General features: G+C 42.5%; 1 protein-coding gene across 2 annotated transcripts in view; it reads left to right on the top strand.

Moving 5' to 3' along the window:
- The window catches only part of PPP2R3A (protein phosphatase 2, regulatory subunit B'', alpha), a 129,267-nt gene that overhangs the window by 47,909 nt on the left and 62,367 nt on the right, over positions 1–18,991 (top strand). For both annotated transcript variants that reach the window (XM_006883367.1, XM_006883368.1), the window contains exon 5: positions 15,065–15,139. In XM_006883367.1, the coding sequence (XP_006883429.1) occupies positions 15,065–15,139 (75 nt within the window). The remainder of the gene's footprint in view (positions 1–15,064; positions 15,140–18,991) is intronic.

Here is an 18,991-nt window from a genome sequence, read left to right as displayed (position 1 = left end):
CTCTGGTGGCCTAGTGGCAAGAAGCTATACTGCAATCCCAAAGGTACACAGTTTGCATACACCAGATGCTCTGCCAGAGACAGAGGGACAATTTCCTCCTGTACCAGTCAGATCAGATTTGACGGTACATGCACAAAAAAATAATTTAAAAAAAAAAAAGTTAAGGGAGCTCTGGTGGCCTAGTAGCAAGAAGCTGCACTGCAATCCCAGAGGTGCGCGGTTCGAATCCACCAGATGCTCTGCTGCAGAAGGAGGGGCAACCTCCTCCTGCACCTGTCAGATCCGATTTGATGGTACACACACCAAAAAATAATAAAATTTTTAAAAAGTTCAAAAGTTTGTGGTGTTTAAAAAGCAAAAAAAAATTACCATCAAGTTGACTCTGACAGAGGGGAAGCTTGTAGGGGTTTCAACACATGTCTGATTTTGCTGCAAGTAGATCACCAGGCTTTTCTTACAAGGCATCACTAGAGTGAACTGGAACTGCCGAGAGAGCCAAGCACTTAACCGCTTTACCCAGAATCCCCTAAGAAGCATGGGCTCCCTCTCATTTTATTATAGTAAATTTTTGCTTGTTTGTTTCTATTTTCACCATTTCTGCATGTACCTTTGAGTGATATCAGTTGTGTTCTCCATTCTGTGCTGCCTTCATCACTGTGCATTTTCAAATGTTTTTCATCCCCTTAAACAAAAACTATTACCTCCCAAGAAATAGCTTGTCGTTGACTTGAGCGGCCCCCCTGGTAATCAGTAATGAACATTTGTCATTATTGTTTGCCTTTTCTGGTTAGTTCATACAAGAAGATTCACAGTATTTGTCTTCCTTTTTGTATATTTTACGTAGCATTAGTACTTGCACGCTTAATCCTTATTATAGAGTGTATTGCAATTTCCTTACTCTTTGTGACTGGATAATATTCCATGTATGGATACATACTATATTTTATATACCCATTTATCTCTTGATGGCTACTTGGGGGTGTCCGTCAGTTGGGATGGTGAATAGTGCTGCAGTGAACATTGAAGTTCTAGTATCTGTTTGAGTCCCTCTGTTCAATGCTTTTGGGTCAAGATGTTGTTATTGATTGCTATTGAGTCAAGCACAACTCATAGCAACACTATGAGCAAAAGACTTGAAGCCTTTCTGTAGCTATCGTTGTTTCTCCAAGTTCATAGAGTTTCCAGAGGCATATGGTTTAGGAAGTGGATACCACTCCTGCTTCCAAACCTGGCTTAAACTGGGAGTTCCAGTAAACACTGTCCACCATGGGCAACTGTTATGACATTTGACACCCCAGTGTCACAAGGTTCAGTGTCACAACAAACCCAGATTACCTCGGTATGGCAAATTAAGGGCATGGAAATAGTATCTTTCTATAATCATTGAAGTTGTTGGGAGTTGAACCAGCCCATATTTGAGCCCCCAGCAAGTTTTAAGAAGCAGTTAATCTCACAGAAGGAGATTAATCTTCCATACAGCACCTGGTAGACTCAAACTGCAAGCCTTTGGGATTACAGCACAGCTTCTTGCCACTAGGCCACCAGACAACTTAAGTCATTAACCTTTTAGATGTGAGTGCTATATGCCTTAGAAGAATGTTCCCACAAAATAGAACAACTGACGTTTTAAATCCAAGGGCCTTCCATGAGGCCATTCATTCCACAGTCAATCCCAGTCAAACATGCCCATAGACCCTCACCAAAACAAGCGTGCCCACCTTACAAAGGTCATCTGTTTCCCCCCAGTCTCCAGCCGACTTTTAAATCCAAGGGCCTTCCATACCTCGTACTTAAATTGTGGAGTCATGTGATGATTCTGTGTTTGGCTTTTTTAAAAACCACTGCTTTCCACCATGGCTGCATTCTTATACTGGGTGAACTGGCAGCACCATAATGGAGAAGAGGTGGAGATTGTTAACAATTACAGCTTGCTCGGATCGAAAGTCAACACTCTTGGCACCAGCAGCCATGAAATCAAAAGACAAATTGCACTGGGAAAATCTGCAGTTAGGGACCTCTAACTCCAGTTAGCATACTGAGAAGCAACGTTGTCACTCTAGAGACTAAGGTGTGGATGATCCTGTCCTGATCTTCAACAGCTAGTTACCGTGCGTCAGAGAGCAGGACAGTGACTAAGGATGACAGAAAAAGAATCGCTACCTTCGAGTTGTGGTGCTGGAGAATAGTCATGAACATACCGTGGACAGCCAAGAAAACAAATAGGTCTGTCTTGGAGAGGGTGAAACCAAATTTCTCCGTGGAGGCTAGGATTTTGAAGCTATGTCTCATACTTTGGGCACATGGCCAGGAGGAGGGACCATCCTTGGAGAAGAACATCATGCTCGGAAGGGTAGAGGGATGGACGGCACAGAAGAGGAAGACCCCAGAGAAGACGGATTGGCAGAGTAACTGGGGCAGTGGAGGTAGGTGTGTCGGAGTGAGTGAGAGTGGCTCAGGACAGGGCAGGCTTCAGAGCTGTTGTACATAGAGTCACTAGGAGTTGCAGATGACTCAGCGGCACATAACAACGACAACAACGCTCAATGGATAAGTGTTCCAGCTGCTCCACATCCTTACCAGCCCTTGTCTTTTCCCCTCTTTCCCGTAACAACCATCCTAACGGGTGTGATGGTGGGCAGTGATATTTCAGTGGTGGAGTTCTTGCCTTTCCTGTTGAAGACTCTCATGCAGCCATGACTTGGCTTTCAGTAGAGTTGAACAGGTATCAGTAGTGCTCCAGATGAAGGCAGACAGGAAGGCAGGCCTGGAATTGTGTTTCCCAATAGCCATTGAAAACCCTAAGGTCCCAAGCAGTACGAGCCACAGCCTTCGTGCAGACGTGCAGGGCCAGGTGGTGTGCAGTCATGGTGCATGGCGTCATTATGAATCAGAGGTCAGTTCAGCAGCTGATAGTAACAGTGGATGGAAATGGTATCTCATTGTGGTTTGGCTTTGCATTTCTCTAATGGCTGACCACCTGACCATCCTGAGCACTTTTGTATAGGTTTACTGGCTATTGATCTAAATTTTCTTTGGAACAATGTTTATTGAAGCCCATTGCCCAGCTGTTAATTAAGGTCTATGTCTTTTTATTCTTGGACTATAGGAATGCTATCTGATTTCTGGATTAAAACCATAGACAGTCTATGCTTATCAAGTATTTCTTCGCATTCTGTGGGGTGTTTCTTTACTTTGTTGGTAAAGTTTTTTAATGCACAAAACAGCTTCATTTCAGCGAAGCCCACTTTCTTCATTTTATCTTTATTGCTCAAAAAATAAATCTTGATGGTTTACCTCAGTATTTTCTTCTGAGGGTTTTATGGCTTTAATTCTTAATATTTTAATTCTTATATTTGGATTATTGATTCATTAGATTAATGTTAGGATCGTTAGCAATAAGGGTCCAAATGTATTCATTTGCATATAAAGTAGCAAAATCTCTGTAAATGTTCATTACAATTATTGTTGTTGTTGTTGTTATGTGCCATTGAGTCGCTTGCGACTCATAGCGACCCTATGTACAAGACCTCTAAATGCTGTTCTATCCTGTGCCATCCTAGCCATCTCAAATGCACTTATTCCCACTGCTCCAGTCACAGAATCGATCCATCTCACCAAAGGTCTTCCTCTCCTTAAAATTTAAAAAAAAAAACTCTGAACAGGAAAAAAAAAGTAGCATTGTTGTTGTTGTTGTGTACCATAAAGTTGGAACAGACCCATAACTGACCCTCCAGCAGGTTTTAAGAAGCAGGAGATCACACGGAGGGAGATCACCCATCCTTCTCTCATGGAACAGCTGGTAGATTTGATCTATGTGCCTTCAGGGTTGCAACGCAGCTTCTTGCCATTAGGTCAGTATTCTTAATTTTATCCCCGAATATTATATTTTCCACAGCAGCTTCTGCCTGAAGCTTTGCTCTTTGTAGTGTTAAGTTGCCCTGCAATCTCCAAAGCACGCAGTTCAAATCCACCTACTGTTCTGTGGGAGACGAATGGACAGTCTCCTCCCATGCAATTTCCTGCCTCTGAAAACCCTCTGGGGGGTCAGCTATGGGTCAGTTCTGACTCCACCACACAGAACAATCATTGCTTTGTTTCAGTAAATCCTTATTAGCTGTTAAAGAGAAGACTTAAGGTTAAAAATTATATTGACAAGGGTTGGTTTTGTTTTGTTTTTAATTTAAGTATATTCATGGCTGCCCATCATTGTTTAAAATAGTTTTTGTTGAAGTGCAACATAATAACATAGGAAGATCACAAGTATTCCACTTGATAAATGTTCTCAGTGTGAACATACCTTTGACCAACATCCAAGTCAAGAAACAAAACATTATCAGTTCCCCCAAAGCGCCTCATGCTTCCTCATACTCCCCACCACCGGAGAGAGGCCTCTGTCCTAATTTCTCATCCCATACAGCATAGATTTTTAAACTGAAGTAACGTTTTCCCATGTTCAAAATTCCATTCCAATTCATGTTAAGGCCTGGGCCTCAGAGCATGTCGAAATTTACATGACGACCTTAATGATTATCATAAAATTCATCTGCTACATTTTTAACCTCCCCCCCCAAAAAAAAATACTTCTGAGAACTAAGATTCTTAATAGCCTTTTGCATTTAGTCAAGATTATTATGCATAATAATATCCAATATTATATAGTCCTATATATTTTGATGGGAACTCTGGTGGCCTAGTGCCAAAAAGCTGTGCTGCAGTCCCAAAGGCACGCAGTTCAAAGCCACCAGCTGCTCTGTGGGGGAAGGATGGGCATTCTCCCCCCATGCAGTTAACTGCCTCTGAAAACCTGCAGGAGGTCGGTCAGCTATGGTTCCAACTCTGTGGTACACACAACAACATGTATTATGAACTCTTTAATGATCAATATTTGCACTACATTGGTAATAAAACATTACTTTTTATTACTGGTCCTCTAATCTGCCTGCCCACCTCCTCCTTCATTCTTGGCCCTGCTCTATGTATTCAAGTAAATACTCTGCTCTCATATGGACTGAATTCTGGTTGGGTCTGGTCAGTGAGAAGCACTGTCCGGGGATGAGAAAGCAGAACAAAGAGAAGTTAGTATTAATTCCCACTCTTTGCATCAGCACAATAACCCCGTCTCCCTCTGCTACCTTTCTTCCCGATGGATCCTCTCCGGGGCTCTCGTGCCCACTGCACTCTGTATGCTTGTCTTCTCCTCATACCTTTGCTTAGCCCCCAGGATTGGAACAGTGCCACACTGTTGCTCCTTCAGAGAACCTCATTATTTCCTTGTTTGCCCCCTTTACACTATAAAGAACACTACAAGTAGTTGCTTCACATAAGATTTATGTGAGAAAATTATTTTCCCTGCAGGAATCGTGGTTCATACAATTCTCAATCCGACCAAAAACTTTAACAAAACCTTTGACAGGCCTGTAAATTAAGTCTATACTAACTGGTATGATTTATAAACAACAAAATCATCATTATGTATAGTAGACATTATACTCCCTTCCCTTAAATCTGAGGAGAAATTTTCTTTTTATTTAAGATGCAGACAGAGGAGTCTTTAAATGACACACCTCTCTTTCTTTCCCAAATCCCTCTAAAATCAGGACATAGAAATAAACCCATGAGAATGAATGGAGTGGTAGAGAGTGATGGGGGGGTTGTAATCAATGGATAAGGTATTTCCACATTTTTATTTTCAAATAATAATCATGCACAAGCTAAGAAAAAGTCCCTTTCTGATAGTGGATACTCACTAGTTTTGGGGATGAGAAAGACAGAACTGAATAAGGATGAAATAAGCAAAACTTGACCAGGTAATGATAACACTAAGCAGAGTAAAAGAGTAGGCACGCTTTTGTAAACACTTTTACATACAGTTTTACAACAGCAATAACAACAGCTAAAAATGTATCCATGCATATGGATAGAAAGGCACATGTGAACATGTAAGTGTATCTGCAGACACATTTATATATGTAAGTGTATCTGCCTAGACACGTTTATGTATCTTGCCTGTATATTCATATATGAAGTAAAATACATATTGGGCATAGTTATGGATGCTTCCTAGACATAAATCCCTCACGGGATTGGTTTACTGTGTTTGGGGCTCTCGGACCTTAGTCTCATGAGGTAACTTGATCAGCTGAGCATGTCGTTCATGAAGATAATGGTCTATATCCTGGTTTGGTTAGTAGCGGTATCTGGAGTCTTCAGCGCTTGTGAGGGGTCATCCAAGACACAACCCTTGTTCTCTGATTATCCAGAGCAAGAGAGAAATTAGAAAGCCAAAGATTGAAAGAAGAAATAGTCTTCAAAACCACTAAAGATATATATTATTGCAAATCACACATAGTTATAATATGCATACAAAGGTGTGTGGTTCAAATTCACCAGCTGCTCCATGGAAGAAAGGTGGTCAGTCTCCTCCTGTACAATTTACTGCCTCTGAAAACCCAGTCGGGTTAGCTGTCAGTGTGTTCCAACTCAGCAGTACACAACAACAGTAATATGCGCAGTGCACTGAAGAAACAAACATGTAAGGACACTGTTTGTAAAACTCATTCATGTCCATGATTTTTTAAAATTTAGCATTAGTAGTATTAGTATTAGTATTAGTATTAGTATTAGTATTAGTATTAGTATTAGTATTAGTGTGTGTACCACAATGGGAAAGTCTGCTGTTAGGGACCTCTCCAAAGTACTGAAGAGCAATGGTGTCACTCTGGAGACTAAGGTGTGTCTGATTCAGGCCATGGTCTTTGCAATCACTTGTTATGCATCAGAGAGTTGGACTATGACTTGGAAGGATAGGAGGAGAATTGATGCCTTTGAGCTGTGGTGCTGGAGAAGAGTATGGAGAGTACCATGGACTGCCAAGAAAAAACAAACAGATTCATCCTAGAGAGGGTTAAACCAGGCTGCTCCTTCTGTGCGATGACTCTACAGGAGAATCAGTCCTCAGGGAGCTTGTCCACTGTGGTGAAGTGACCAGAGACTTCATCATTCAGACAGACTGTGTGGTGGGGCCCGAGAAGCAAGTGCTGACTCTTCACAAGTCCTCGCTGGCACAGACCAAACACAGGGCTCTGAAGAAGATTGATCTTAAATTCACCTCCAAGTTTGGCCATGGTCGCGTCTGGACTGTGAAAGAGACAAAGGCCTTTGTGGAAGGACTTAAGACCAGATTGCAAAGAAGAAGGTGCTTAATGTTAGCAATAAATCATGCAGCTGATGGGGTCACAAAAATTATTTTTGAGGGTGGGAGAAAAAAGAAGACAAAATCCCTCACCACTGGCCCAATAAGCAACATCTTGAAAGGCACAGAAATTACTGAAGTTGTCAACGATATCATCTTACTAGGATCCACAATGAACGCCCTTGGTACCTGCAGTCAGGAAATCAGAACAGATACTGCATTAAGAAAGGCTGCTGTCAGAGACTTCTCCAAAGAAGAGTAATAATGTCAGTTTAAAGACCAAGGTGCGCCTGATCCAAGCCGTGGTCTTTTCATTCACCTGCTATGCATCCGACGGCTAGACCTGAGTAAGGATGCCGGAAGAAGAATTTTTGCCTTTGCGTTGTGGCATTGGAGAAGAGCACTGAAGATCCCAGGGACTGCCAAAAAGACAAACAGATATGTCGTGGAGAAAGTGCAGCCAGAGTACTCCTTAGAGGCAAGGACGGTGAAGCTTCATCTCACATGCTCTGCACATGTTGTTAGGAGGAGAGATCGTACTTGGAAAGGTGGGTGTTTGGTGAAAGAGAGGAAGACACAGGACAAGATGGATTGACACAGAGATTGTGTCAATGGCTCAAGTACGTCAGAGAAGATAAGGCTGGGACAGGGAAGGTCAGGGTTCAGATCTGCTGTTCATAGGGTTGCTGTGAGGGACACTCAACTGACAACCACATTGAACCCTCACTGTACTCTTCCTTCCACTTCCACTTCCCCTTCCCCTTCCCCTTCCCCTGTCCATCCATTCTCTAATCTCTGCTTCCTCCGTCCCCACCCCCATTCCTGCTGCCTCTTCAGTTTCTCTCTGTGACCAAACCTTCCCTTGGCTGCTTGCAAGGTGCCATCAGGTCAGAACTGACCCATAGCAGACCCCCTAGCGGGTGTTCAGAGGCAGTAAATCACACAGGTGAAGGTTGCCCATCCTTCTCCCACTGAGCAGCTGGTGGATTCCAACCTCTGCCTTTGGGCTTCCTGCACAGCTTCTTATCACTAGGACACCCAACCGCCCACACCCTCCCTTATTCTCTTCCCCACCCCCTCTCATCTTCTCCCCTTCCCCCCACGCCATTCAGTCAGTTATATGTATCCTATTCCAGGTTGTTCTTTGCACACACATACTGTCTGACCATCCATTCATTTTAGGTTCACCTTCCTTCTGCTTCATAACAATACTCATCGTCTAGTCATTGTCTTTCAGCTTTCCCTCTTCCCATGAGCCTCCCGTTTTTCTAACAGTGGTCTTAGACAGTATTTGTCGTTCTTACACTCACTAAATATCCTCTAGACTCACCCATGCTGTGCAGTGTTTGAAGAGTCCGTCACTGTTTATCAGTGCTGTGTAGTATTCTAGTGTATGAATAGATCACAGTTTATCTAGCTGTTTATGGGCACGTGGGCTGTTTTCATCTCCTCAATATTATGAACAGAGCTGCCGTCAGCACAGATACGCAGACATATCTCTTGGTGCAGCAGCTCTGACTTCCCAGTAATGGAATAGCTGGATCAAACGGGATTTCTATTTTGAACGTTTTTGCTGAAACGCCAGCTTTCCTTTCATAGTGATTGTACCATTTCACATTCCCGCCGGAAGTTGAAGCGAATTCCAGTCTCTCCACATACTCGCCAGCACGTGTGGTTTGCTGACCTGCTGAACTTGGTGATTTTTGCTGGGGCGAAATGATATCTCATTTTGTTTGGATTTGCATCTCTAGTAGCATTTTTTTCATGTGTTTGTTGACCTCAATATCCTCCTTGGCAAAGACTCTTTTCATATCTTTTACCCGTTTTGTAATTGGGTTGTCTTTTTCTTGTTGAGGTACAATAACACTATAAATTCTAAATAGGAGTCCCTTTACATAGGAGTTCCCAATATTTTTACACATTATGTGGGCTTGCTTTTTACTCTGTTAGAGAAGTTTTGTGATACAAACGAGGGTTTTCTTTTTAGAAGATCACATTTATCTATTTTTCTCCTCCCCTGGTCGTGCATTTTCGGCTACGTTTGAAAGCCAGTTCATAGACCAGGGTTTCTAAATCTGTTCCTGTTTCTTCTCTGATATTTATAGTTTTTCACTTTGTCCCTGTCCCTGATCCACATTGTGTCGTCTTTGTGTATGATGTGAGAGGCAGATCTTGTTTCACTTTTCTGCAAATAGATGTCCCGATTTTCCAGCACTGTTTTTTTTTAGGAGGCTGTCATTTCCTTCTTATTTTGTGGACTCCAGACCTTGCCTGGGCTCTGTCTGTGGTGTTGATTGCTGGTCCTCATCGCCCCTTCACTCCCCACTGTGCCACACCTTAGTCTCGGGAACACTCCCCAGGCTTGGCAGTGCCTGGATTGTCTGTGGTTGGGTTGCTTTGTCAATTTTTTGTGACCCTACGGGAGAGAGGTACATTAGCCAGTCTGACAAGTTATCCACAAGTCCCAGGATAGCGCTTGAAATGTTCCTTTGACTATAGATATGATGTCATTTCTCTTCAATTTGTCTTTCCAAGCTTAATAGAGCAGATGATGGTCTAATCCGAAATGGCCAGTTCAAGTCCATCTCAGTTCACTACTGCCTAGAATGGCCATTTCATTCTTTAAAACTTCCAATATTCCTGGATTCATGCTCCATTTACTTTCTCTTCCTGTTATTAAAGGATCTTTACAGCTGTTTTTCCTCATTTTCTGAGAGTCTCCCAACCGAGGGGCAGGAAGAGGGGATTTTATCTCCTAGCTCTGTATCCTACAATGTTCTTCTGTTATTAATGGGACTTTCTGAGGCCTCTTATTTCAGCAGTGGATGTCCAGTTATGCTTCCTAATCTGCCGTAGTCTGGAAGATCCTTTGAAACTTGTGCACAGTGGGAACCGTTTTTCAGAGATTGCCCCTCAATTTTGATCAAGAGTCTCTCCGTGTCTGGGTTTAGGTAATACATTTTTGGACAGGAAAAACCATATAAATAATAATATTTCCTTCTTAGAGAGTCCCATAGTTGTTGTTGTTGTTCTGTACTATCAAGTGGGAACAGACCCACAGCTGACCCTCCAACGGGTTTGCAGAAGCAGTCAGTCACTCAGGAGGAGATTGCCCATCCTTCTCCCACGGAGCATCTGGTGGATTCAAGCCACAAGCCTTCAGCCCAGGAGAGGAAGACTCCCAGTGAGACACACTGACACCACAACTCAACGGCATCAGTTCCCTTCTGTCATCCTTTTTATTGTTATTATTATTATTATTAATTTTAATGAAACTTTACAGAGACTTAGGGTTTCCATTCATTCACTGTTGCACTTTTCTCCCTGCCCATCCCCTCTCCCCTAATTCGCTCTTCTCTCTGAAAGGTCATCATAATAATACCTAATCATATATCCCTTTTAAACAGTTCTCTCCCTCATCTGTTTCAGTGCAGTATATATTATTTATCCCCTCTTTCTCAGTGTTCCTTTAACCCCAATGCCAGTCCCGTTTTACAACAGTGGCCTTATGCAATATTTGTCCTTTTGTGACTGAGATATTTCACTCAGCATAATGTCCTCCACGGTAACACATTTTGAATAATATTGCATGAGTTCCTTGTTTTTCAATGCAGCATAGTATTCCCTTGTGTGAATATACCACAGCTTCTCTCTCCATTCATTTGTTGATGGGCACTTGGGTTATTTCCAACTCTTTGCTATTGTGAACAAAGTTGCAGTAAACATGGGTGTGCATTCTTCAGTCATCCTTATTGACAGCTTCACATGACTGTGTGGATCAAGAAGCAGTTGTCCAGAGCAAAGACACACTGCATGGTTTAGAATCAGGAAGGTTGCTGCTGGTGGAAAGAATTTCTTCCATATGCAACTAAGTCAATAAAACCACCTTGTGATTAGAAAAAAAATTTAGGAAGGGTGTGCATCAGAGTTGTATCCTTTCTCCATATCTATTTAGTCATGTAGTGAGCAAATAATTCATGAAACTAGACTCTATGAAGAGGAGTGTGGCATCAGAACCCAAGGAACACTCATCAACAACCTGCGTTATGCAGATGGCACAGCCTTGCATGCTGAAAGTGACGAGAACATGAAACACTTGGTGCAGAAGTTCAAGGACTACAGCGTTCAGTTATAGATTGCACCTGGTGCAGAAGTTCAAGGACTACAGCGCTCACTTATAGATTGCACCTCAACATTAAGAAGACAAAGGTCCAGGTGAGCTCTGGTGGCCTAGTGGCAAGAAACTGCCCTGCAATCCCAGAGGTGAGCAGTTCGAATCCACCTGAATGCTCTCCTGGAGAAGGACGGACAATCTCCTCCTGAACCAGTCAGATCTGATTTGATCGTACACAGATACACGCACAAATTTTTTTTAAAAAAAGAAGACGACAAAGGTCCTCACCACAGAACCAACCGTCAAAATGAGAGTTGTTGTTGTTGTTGTTAGGTGCTGTCAAGTTGAGTACGACTCGTAGCAACCTTATGAACCACTCACCTGAACCCTGCCCTGTCACGTGCCACCCTCACCATGTCGGAAACATTCAGTACCATTGCTGAAGTCATCCCCTCAGCCCATCTCATTGGGGGTCTTCCTCTCTTTCGCTGAGCCCCCCCATCTTTACAAGTATAACACCCTTTCCACGGAACGGCCTCACCTAGCTCCACCTCAGATTGTGACAAATTAGACATAGACCATAAACACAACCACTGAAACAACCAAGAGTATAACTAACAGCTCGGGAATAAAATGAAATCACAACGAATCCTCAGTTAACCTATAAGGCAGCCAAAGAGGAAGAAAAGGGGAGCAGGAAAAAGGTGGACCATGTAGCAAGGTGTAGATCTGAACCTTTCTGCTTCGGGTGTTCTCAATGGCCGCTCTGTGTGTGAATGATGCCAGCAGTTGCCAGTGCTTCGTCTCGTGTCTGTTGGCCATCCACACGTCTTCGTTTGTGCAGAATCTTTTCATGTCTTTTGCCCATTTTGTGATTGGGTTATCAGTCTTTATCTTGTGGGCGCCCTATCGTATTCTGTAAACTTTGGACATGAAATCTTTCTTTGGGTTTTCATTGCCACATGTTTGCCCCTCAATCTATAGGGTTGGGTTTTGTTTTGTTTTTTCACTCTAGTGAAAAAAGCTTTTGATGCATATAGGGACTTGATTTTTAGAATGTATTATTCGTCAGTTTTATCCTCTCCTGGTTGTGCATGTATGGGCTCATTTAAAGTAATTACTCAAGTATATGGTAAAGGAAGCTGCCCAAGTACAAAAGATTGTCATCTGCTCCTCTTCACGTTAGAAAGAAAGGGGGTAGACACAAATAGACCTGTTTCTTTTTTTTCTATATTTTATTAATTTTCATAAACATTTACAGAGATTTTGGGTTTCCATTCATTCATTGTTGCACTATTCTCTCTACCCTCCTCCCAGTTTGTTCTTGTCCAAATGCCACAGTGCTTGTCAAAGCCAGTTCTGATTAATCTTCTTTGTCAGTGTGTCCTTTGTCATTCCCTATCACTCCTCCCTGAGAGAGACTTCACCCTGATTCATAAGGAAAAGGGGATGGCGTATTCTCTTAGCTACTTCCTGCTGAAAAGGGACGCTGTGGGTTTCAGGGTGAAGATCTTCTCTCACTACTCTAAAGGGCCCCTTTGGCAGTAGGAAACACATAGACTATTATGGAGATTGATTTTGGAATTTAGATGCACTCTTATTGATTGTGCTTGGCTGTACATGTTCATATCCTTGAAGATGTATCATGGGGGTGTTGCAACCTAGAAGACACAAATTTGACTAACAAGTTATAAGTACATGAGTCCAAAAATTATGGAAAAGTAAAAGAAAAGATTCTTTCATTGTTTTACAAACCCTCCCCCAGGTCCCCTCCACCATGTAGCCCTCGCTCTAGTCTCCTGTGATGACAGAAATACCTAGTTATATATCTCTTTTAAACAGTTTTCTCCCTCCTCTGTTTCAGTGCAGTATACATTATTGAACCCAACAAATAGACCTGTTTCTGTTCATCTGTGCAAGATATAAGATGTTGTTGCTGTGAAATAATTTGTAGCTCCTGGGGACCCCACCTCTTCCACAGTAGAATTGCTCCAGAGAGTTTTCTTGGCTGTAATTGTAACAGGAACCGGCCATCAGGCTTATTCCTCATGTGGTACCACTGGGTGGAATTAAACTTCCAGATTCTTGATTAGCATTGAAGCACAGATCTTTTGCACCACGTAGGGACCTTGTGCAAGAGAAATGTATAAAGATGAAAACAAAAACTGAGATTAGTTACTTCATCTCAAGTGGGTGAGAAAGGGCTGTGTATGTCAAATGGTATCTCAGAAAATAAACTCCTACATCCTAACCTTGGAACTTATAAACATGACCTGTGGAAAAGGGGTCTTTGCAGATATAATTAAATCAAGGGTCTCGAGATGAACATCAGCTGACTCACACAATTAATGTCAAACTACTTAGCTTATGTGGTTACTTTTTTTTTAAAAAAATGTTCCCATCCATGTTGTTGTTGTTGTTAAGTACTGTCAAGTTGTATGTAGACTCATAGCAACCCTGTGAATGAAAGACCTGAACACTTGTACAACTTTCATCATTTCTCCAGGCTCATAGGGTTTCCAGAGGCAAGCTGTTCCGGAAGTGGATGCCACTCCTGCTTCCAGGCTTGCTTTAATCAGGGAGCTCCACCACACACTGTCCTCCATGGTTAACCATTAACACATTTGACATATTAGTGTCACACTGTTTAGCATCACAGCAACCATGAGTTACCTCTGTACAACAATGCACAGACCAGTGCTATACCACTTAGAAGAGTGGTTGACAAGAAACAATTAAAACTAGGCCTGAGGGCCGCAGATGAAAATCACCCACCTTTGGCTTGATAGCATCACTTTCTATCCACTATGCCAGTAGAGCTCTCTCGTTGTTGTTGTTGTTGTTGTTGTTGTTGTTGTTGTTGTTATTGTTATCCCATCCATGTACATTAAGAAAAAGAATAACGCTGGTTGGGGTGTGTCTGTTATCCTTCCTATGTAAAGTTCACTTAATTAACTTTACTAAGATCCGTGGGATTGATTTTCCCTAACATGTCTCAAAGGGAGCCCTGGTGGCCTAGTGGTGAGGAATTGTGCTGCCAACCCAAAAGCATGTGGTTCGAATCCAGCAGAGGGTCCACGGGAGAAAGATGGGCTGTCTCCTTCCATGCAATTTACAGCCTCTGAAAACCCACTGAAGGGTCAGCTATGAGTCAGTTCCACCTCGCTGGCAAACAACAGCATGTCTTGATGTGTGAGGAACAGAACTTACCTCTCCAACACCGCACACTTTTAAATGACACGTGCTTAGAAACACATTTTTTTTTTACCGTCATTTGCGGCAACGTGTTAACTGTAGCTAAATAAAAAAATGTGAACTTTGAAATACAGAAAAGCACATGTATTTTTAATAAGAGCTAAGCTTTCTATGATTTAGCCATCAGGTCTTCTTCAGCTCCTACCAACTCCACGTAGAGCAGGAGGGAAACCCTGCCCGCCCTGTGTCACCCTTACAGTCTCTCCTGTCCTGGAGTCCTTTACTGCTGACGCGGTCAGCCCGTCTCATTGAGGGGCTTCCTTTATTCCTTTCCCCCCCCCTCTTTTTGGCCCCTGCCAAACTTAATAACCATTTCTAGGGACTGACCACTCCTGATAACATACCACAAGTCTTTGAGATGAAGTTTGACTAAGTTTTACGCGCATTGTTCCCTATTTGAGAATAACCAGTATGCAGCGTCTTCTAAAAAAGGAAGGAGAATGTTCTGTATGTTTTGAGTATGTACACTGAACTGATTTCTCCTTGGTCTTGATCTTTCTCAGGATGTGGTGGATACACACCCCGGCCTTACGTTCCTCAAGGACGCGCCAGAGTTCCACTCCCGCTACATCACCACGGTAGGCATACTCTTTTCTGTTATTCCATAAGTCTCTTTCCAGGAAGCTTTCAAATCATTATGCAAAAGGTAACATGGGCTATAATGATTATTTTATGTGGAAGGAAAGTACAGTAAAATTGATTTAATAATAAATTATGTGTATCTATCATCTCTTATACGTGCCTAGTACTTACGAGGTCTCTTGTATACAGAATTAAATTAATATACTCATTCTCTCTGGGCTTATAAGGTTTATGTACCTTATGCTGTGCTTTGAATATTGATATCCAATTGATCTTTAGCTGACTGAAAAAGAATGTTCAAAAGCCTTTCCTGGAAAAAGGTGTGTCTCTAGTACCTCAAAGATAGAGGCAGGGGTGATAATAATGAGAATCGCTGTCTTGTAATCATGTAAAAATTGAAATTAACTCAATTCCATTTTGTGAAGTATTTTCGCACACACACTCGCCCCTCGTTTTCTCACGCACACGTCATTTCATCAGACACAGGCAAGGTATGAATTACGAATGAGCTCATGCCAGCCCGCAGTGCCCAGGACAGCCCTGTGACACATTGCCCATCCTAGATGCCAACTATCTTTGGGGAAATCCCAAAGACAAGACCAGGGCGAAAAGTCCAGCATCATATTTAAGGACACCCCCAGGCCAGAGCGCCCTTGCTTCTGCTCAGTCCCTCAGCCAAGCAAGACAGTGTCTCCGAGGAAGCGCCTCTCACGGTTGGCCCCCTGCCAGGTCACACACTCCTCCTGGGTTCTGTTTTTCCCCCCTCCTGGAAGAACTCTATTCTGAGAATTTACCTAGATTCTTCTGCTGGTGTCAAACTTTGAGATTCTGAGCCAGAAGGTGTCACCCTCATCTAAGACTTCAAGTTATTCTGGCCTGTTATCCAAATGCGAGATCACCCTGGGGCACAATCGCCTAGGCCTGGTCTCCCCTTATTTCTCACTTTACTTCTAACTGGTCTCCTCAGTTTCCCCCTCAGGCCCTACAGTCTGGTCTCCACAGAGCATCAGGCCCTACAGTCTGGTCTCCACAGAGCATCAGGCCCTACAGTCTGGTCTCCACAGAGCAGACAGTATCCTTTTGAAAATGTTAAGTCAGATCATGTCCACTTCTCGGCTCATCTCACTCAGAATGGACACCCAAGAGATCTCACCAGAGTTGTCCAGACTGCCCCTCGCCTCGTAACACTGTGCTGGGGTCCCACCTCCCACTCCTGCTTGGCTGCTCGACTCCAGCCTCTCTCGTCCTGGAGCAGACCCGACTGCTGCTTCACATGTGCTGTCTTCCTTCCTTCCTCTGCCTGCCACATTGTCCCTGCAGATTTCCACCCGGCTCACTCCCCATGTCACCCCAGTGTCTGCTCAGACAGCCGCCTCTGAGGGCAGTGTGCTCTGACTTCGCTCTGCCTTCTTCATCCTTTCTTCCCCTCTCCTCTCTGTTCCTTTTTCCTACTTGCTTGATCTTCTCAGCACTTAACCATCGTCTTAAAAATTTTTTTTCTGCTATAATTGTTTAACCATTTCCTTTTCCAGATTATAAACTTCTCACGTACTGGAACTTTGTATTTTCCACTGCACTCTCTCTAGTACAAGAATATTTCCTGGAACATAATACGGGCATAGTAAATATTTATGAATGATTAAATGGAATTATTCATGCTTAATAATTCTACATTAGCTCTGGCTGCAATCCCAACAGGAACTCTCAGGTTCAGATTGTTGACTTCTTTGTAAACTCAGGGCACTGTTAACTGTGTAATATAGAATCTCAAGAGTTAGAAAAAGAAACTTAAGATCAGCCCCAGAATTAATGAAAAAATATGTCAGAGAAAAAGCAAAACTATTTCATCTCTGGTTCCTATTGAACATTACTTAATCTTAATGGCATATGGTATAAAAGACTAATTAATACATTGTTTGCATGCTACTGTCATTTGGGGTTTTTATTACATTTTTACCTTTTTTTATTTCCATTAATTCATTGTTGCACTTTTCTTCCTGCCCACCCATCCCCATCCCTCCCCACCCCACTACACTCTTCTCTTCGAAAAGTAAAAGAAAAATTCTTACATTGTTTTACAAACCCTCCCCCAAGGTCCACTCCACTATGCAGCCTTCGCTCTGGACTCCTGTCATGACAATAATACCTAATCACATATCCCTTTTAAACAGTTCTCTCCCTCATCTGTTTCAATGCAGAATACATTATTGAACCCATCTTTCTCAGTCTCCCGCCAACCCCGAAGTCAGCCCTGTTTGACAACAGTGGCACCATGCAAAAAACAACAACAAAAAAAAAACACAAAAAACAACAGTGGCACTATGTAGTGTTTGTCCTTTTGTGACTGAGATACTTCACTCAGTATAATGTCCTCCAGGGTCACCCATTTTGAATAATATTGCATGAGTTCCCTGTTTTTCAATGCAGCATAGTATTCCGTTGTGTGACTATACCACAGCTTCTCTATCCATTCGTTTGTTAATGGGCACTTAGGTTGTTTACAACTCCTTGCTATTGTGAACAAAGCCGCAGTAAACATGGGTGTGCATATATCTGCTTGGGTGGCTGTTATGGTTTCTTTAGGGTAAATTCCCAGTAGTGGAATTGCTGGGACGAATGGTATCTCTATTTGCAACTTTTTGAGAAAGCACCACACCGCTTTCCACAGTGGTTGCACCAAGATGATTCCTTTTTATAGTTAAAAGGACTACTAGCACGTGGTCTGGTTCAAATATTAGCTTATATGTGGTTCATATACAGTATCTGTTTCCTGTTCAGCACTGGAAAATGCGTTACAGGAGAAGATGTATTGTTTCTTGAACGACTTGTTTTGTCATGTACCTTTTAATGTGGAAAGGCAGAACACCAGCAAAGAAAGTTATCACGGGGAGCTCTGGTGTCCTAGTGGCAAGGAGCTGCAACTACAATCCCAGAGGCTCACGGTTCGAATCCACCAGATGCTCTGCCGGGTAAGGAGGGACAATCTCCTCCTGTACCAGTCAGATCTCATTTGACGGTACATGCACACAAAAATAATAATAATAACAAAAGAAAGTTATCACACCAAAGAAGAGATTGTCCCCACTGTCAGGCCACCTTCTCCTCTGTTCCCAGAGCAGAGCTGGTTTGTCCGCAGAATAGGCCTCTTAATAATGAAGTATTCATAGCAGAGGTAATGAAAATAAAAGTTGTAAATAATGTCTTCTTATTACCTTTAAATACAGTTTTGCATGCAGTGCAAAGAAATTGCTAGTGAATAAAAGACTCTCCTTATCCAAATTGGCATTTTCTAACTTTGGGTACAGAGGGGCTCCCATAAGTTTTGTAAACAAAATATTAGATATCCCTTAAAGATGCCCCCACACACAGAGAGGGATGGAAATGATTGTTATTGGATACCTTTATTTAAAGTCCAAATTCTATAAAAGGTCATGAAGAAATACTTTCCAGAAACCAGAGTAACCAAACTGGATCAGGGATCCAGCCCCCCACCCACCCACTCTGTTCAATGGAAGAGCCAGATTGCCAGCACTAGATGGTGTTTGTGGCTTTACCATCTGCACTGAAGGGAGCGATCTATTCAAAATCTACCCCATTGAAAGGAACGATCCTACAGAGCTCCCAAACACTTAAAGATGAAGAATAAAAGAAATACGGTTCAACCTGGCTATCAGATTCCCTTGGTGAAAGGTTACCATAGAGTAATATACCTCATAAATTTTAATATTCTTTTTACATTTCTTTATTCATTTTCATGAAAGTTTACAGAAACCTAGGGTTTCCAGTCATTCATTGTTTCACTTTTCTCCCTGCCCACCCCCTCCCCCCAATTCACTCTTTTTTTTTTT

Source organism: Elephantulus edwardii, unplaced genomic scaffold, assembly GCF_000299155.1.
Source record: "Elephantulus edwardii isolate Elephantulus edwardi_28Jun2011 unplaced genomic scaffold, EleEdw1.0 scaffold00027, whole genome shotgun sequence".
Taxonomy (NCBI): domain Eukaryota; kingdom Metazoa; phylum Chordata; class Mammalia; order Macroscelidea; family Macroscelididae; genus Elephantulus; species Elephantulus edwardii.
The sequence above is the reverse complement of the archived record's forward strand: the minus strand, read 5'-3'. Positions and strand labels throughout refer to the sequence as shown.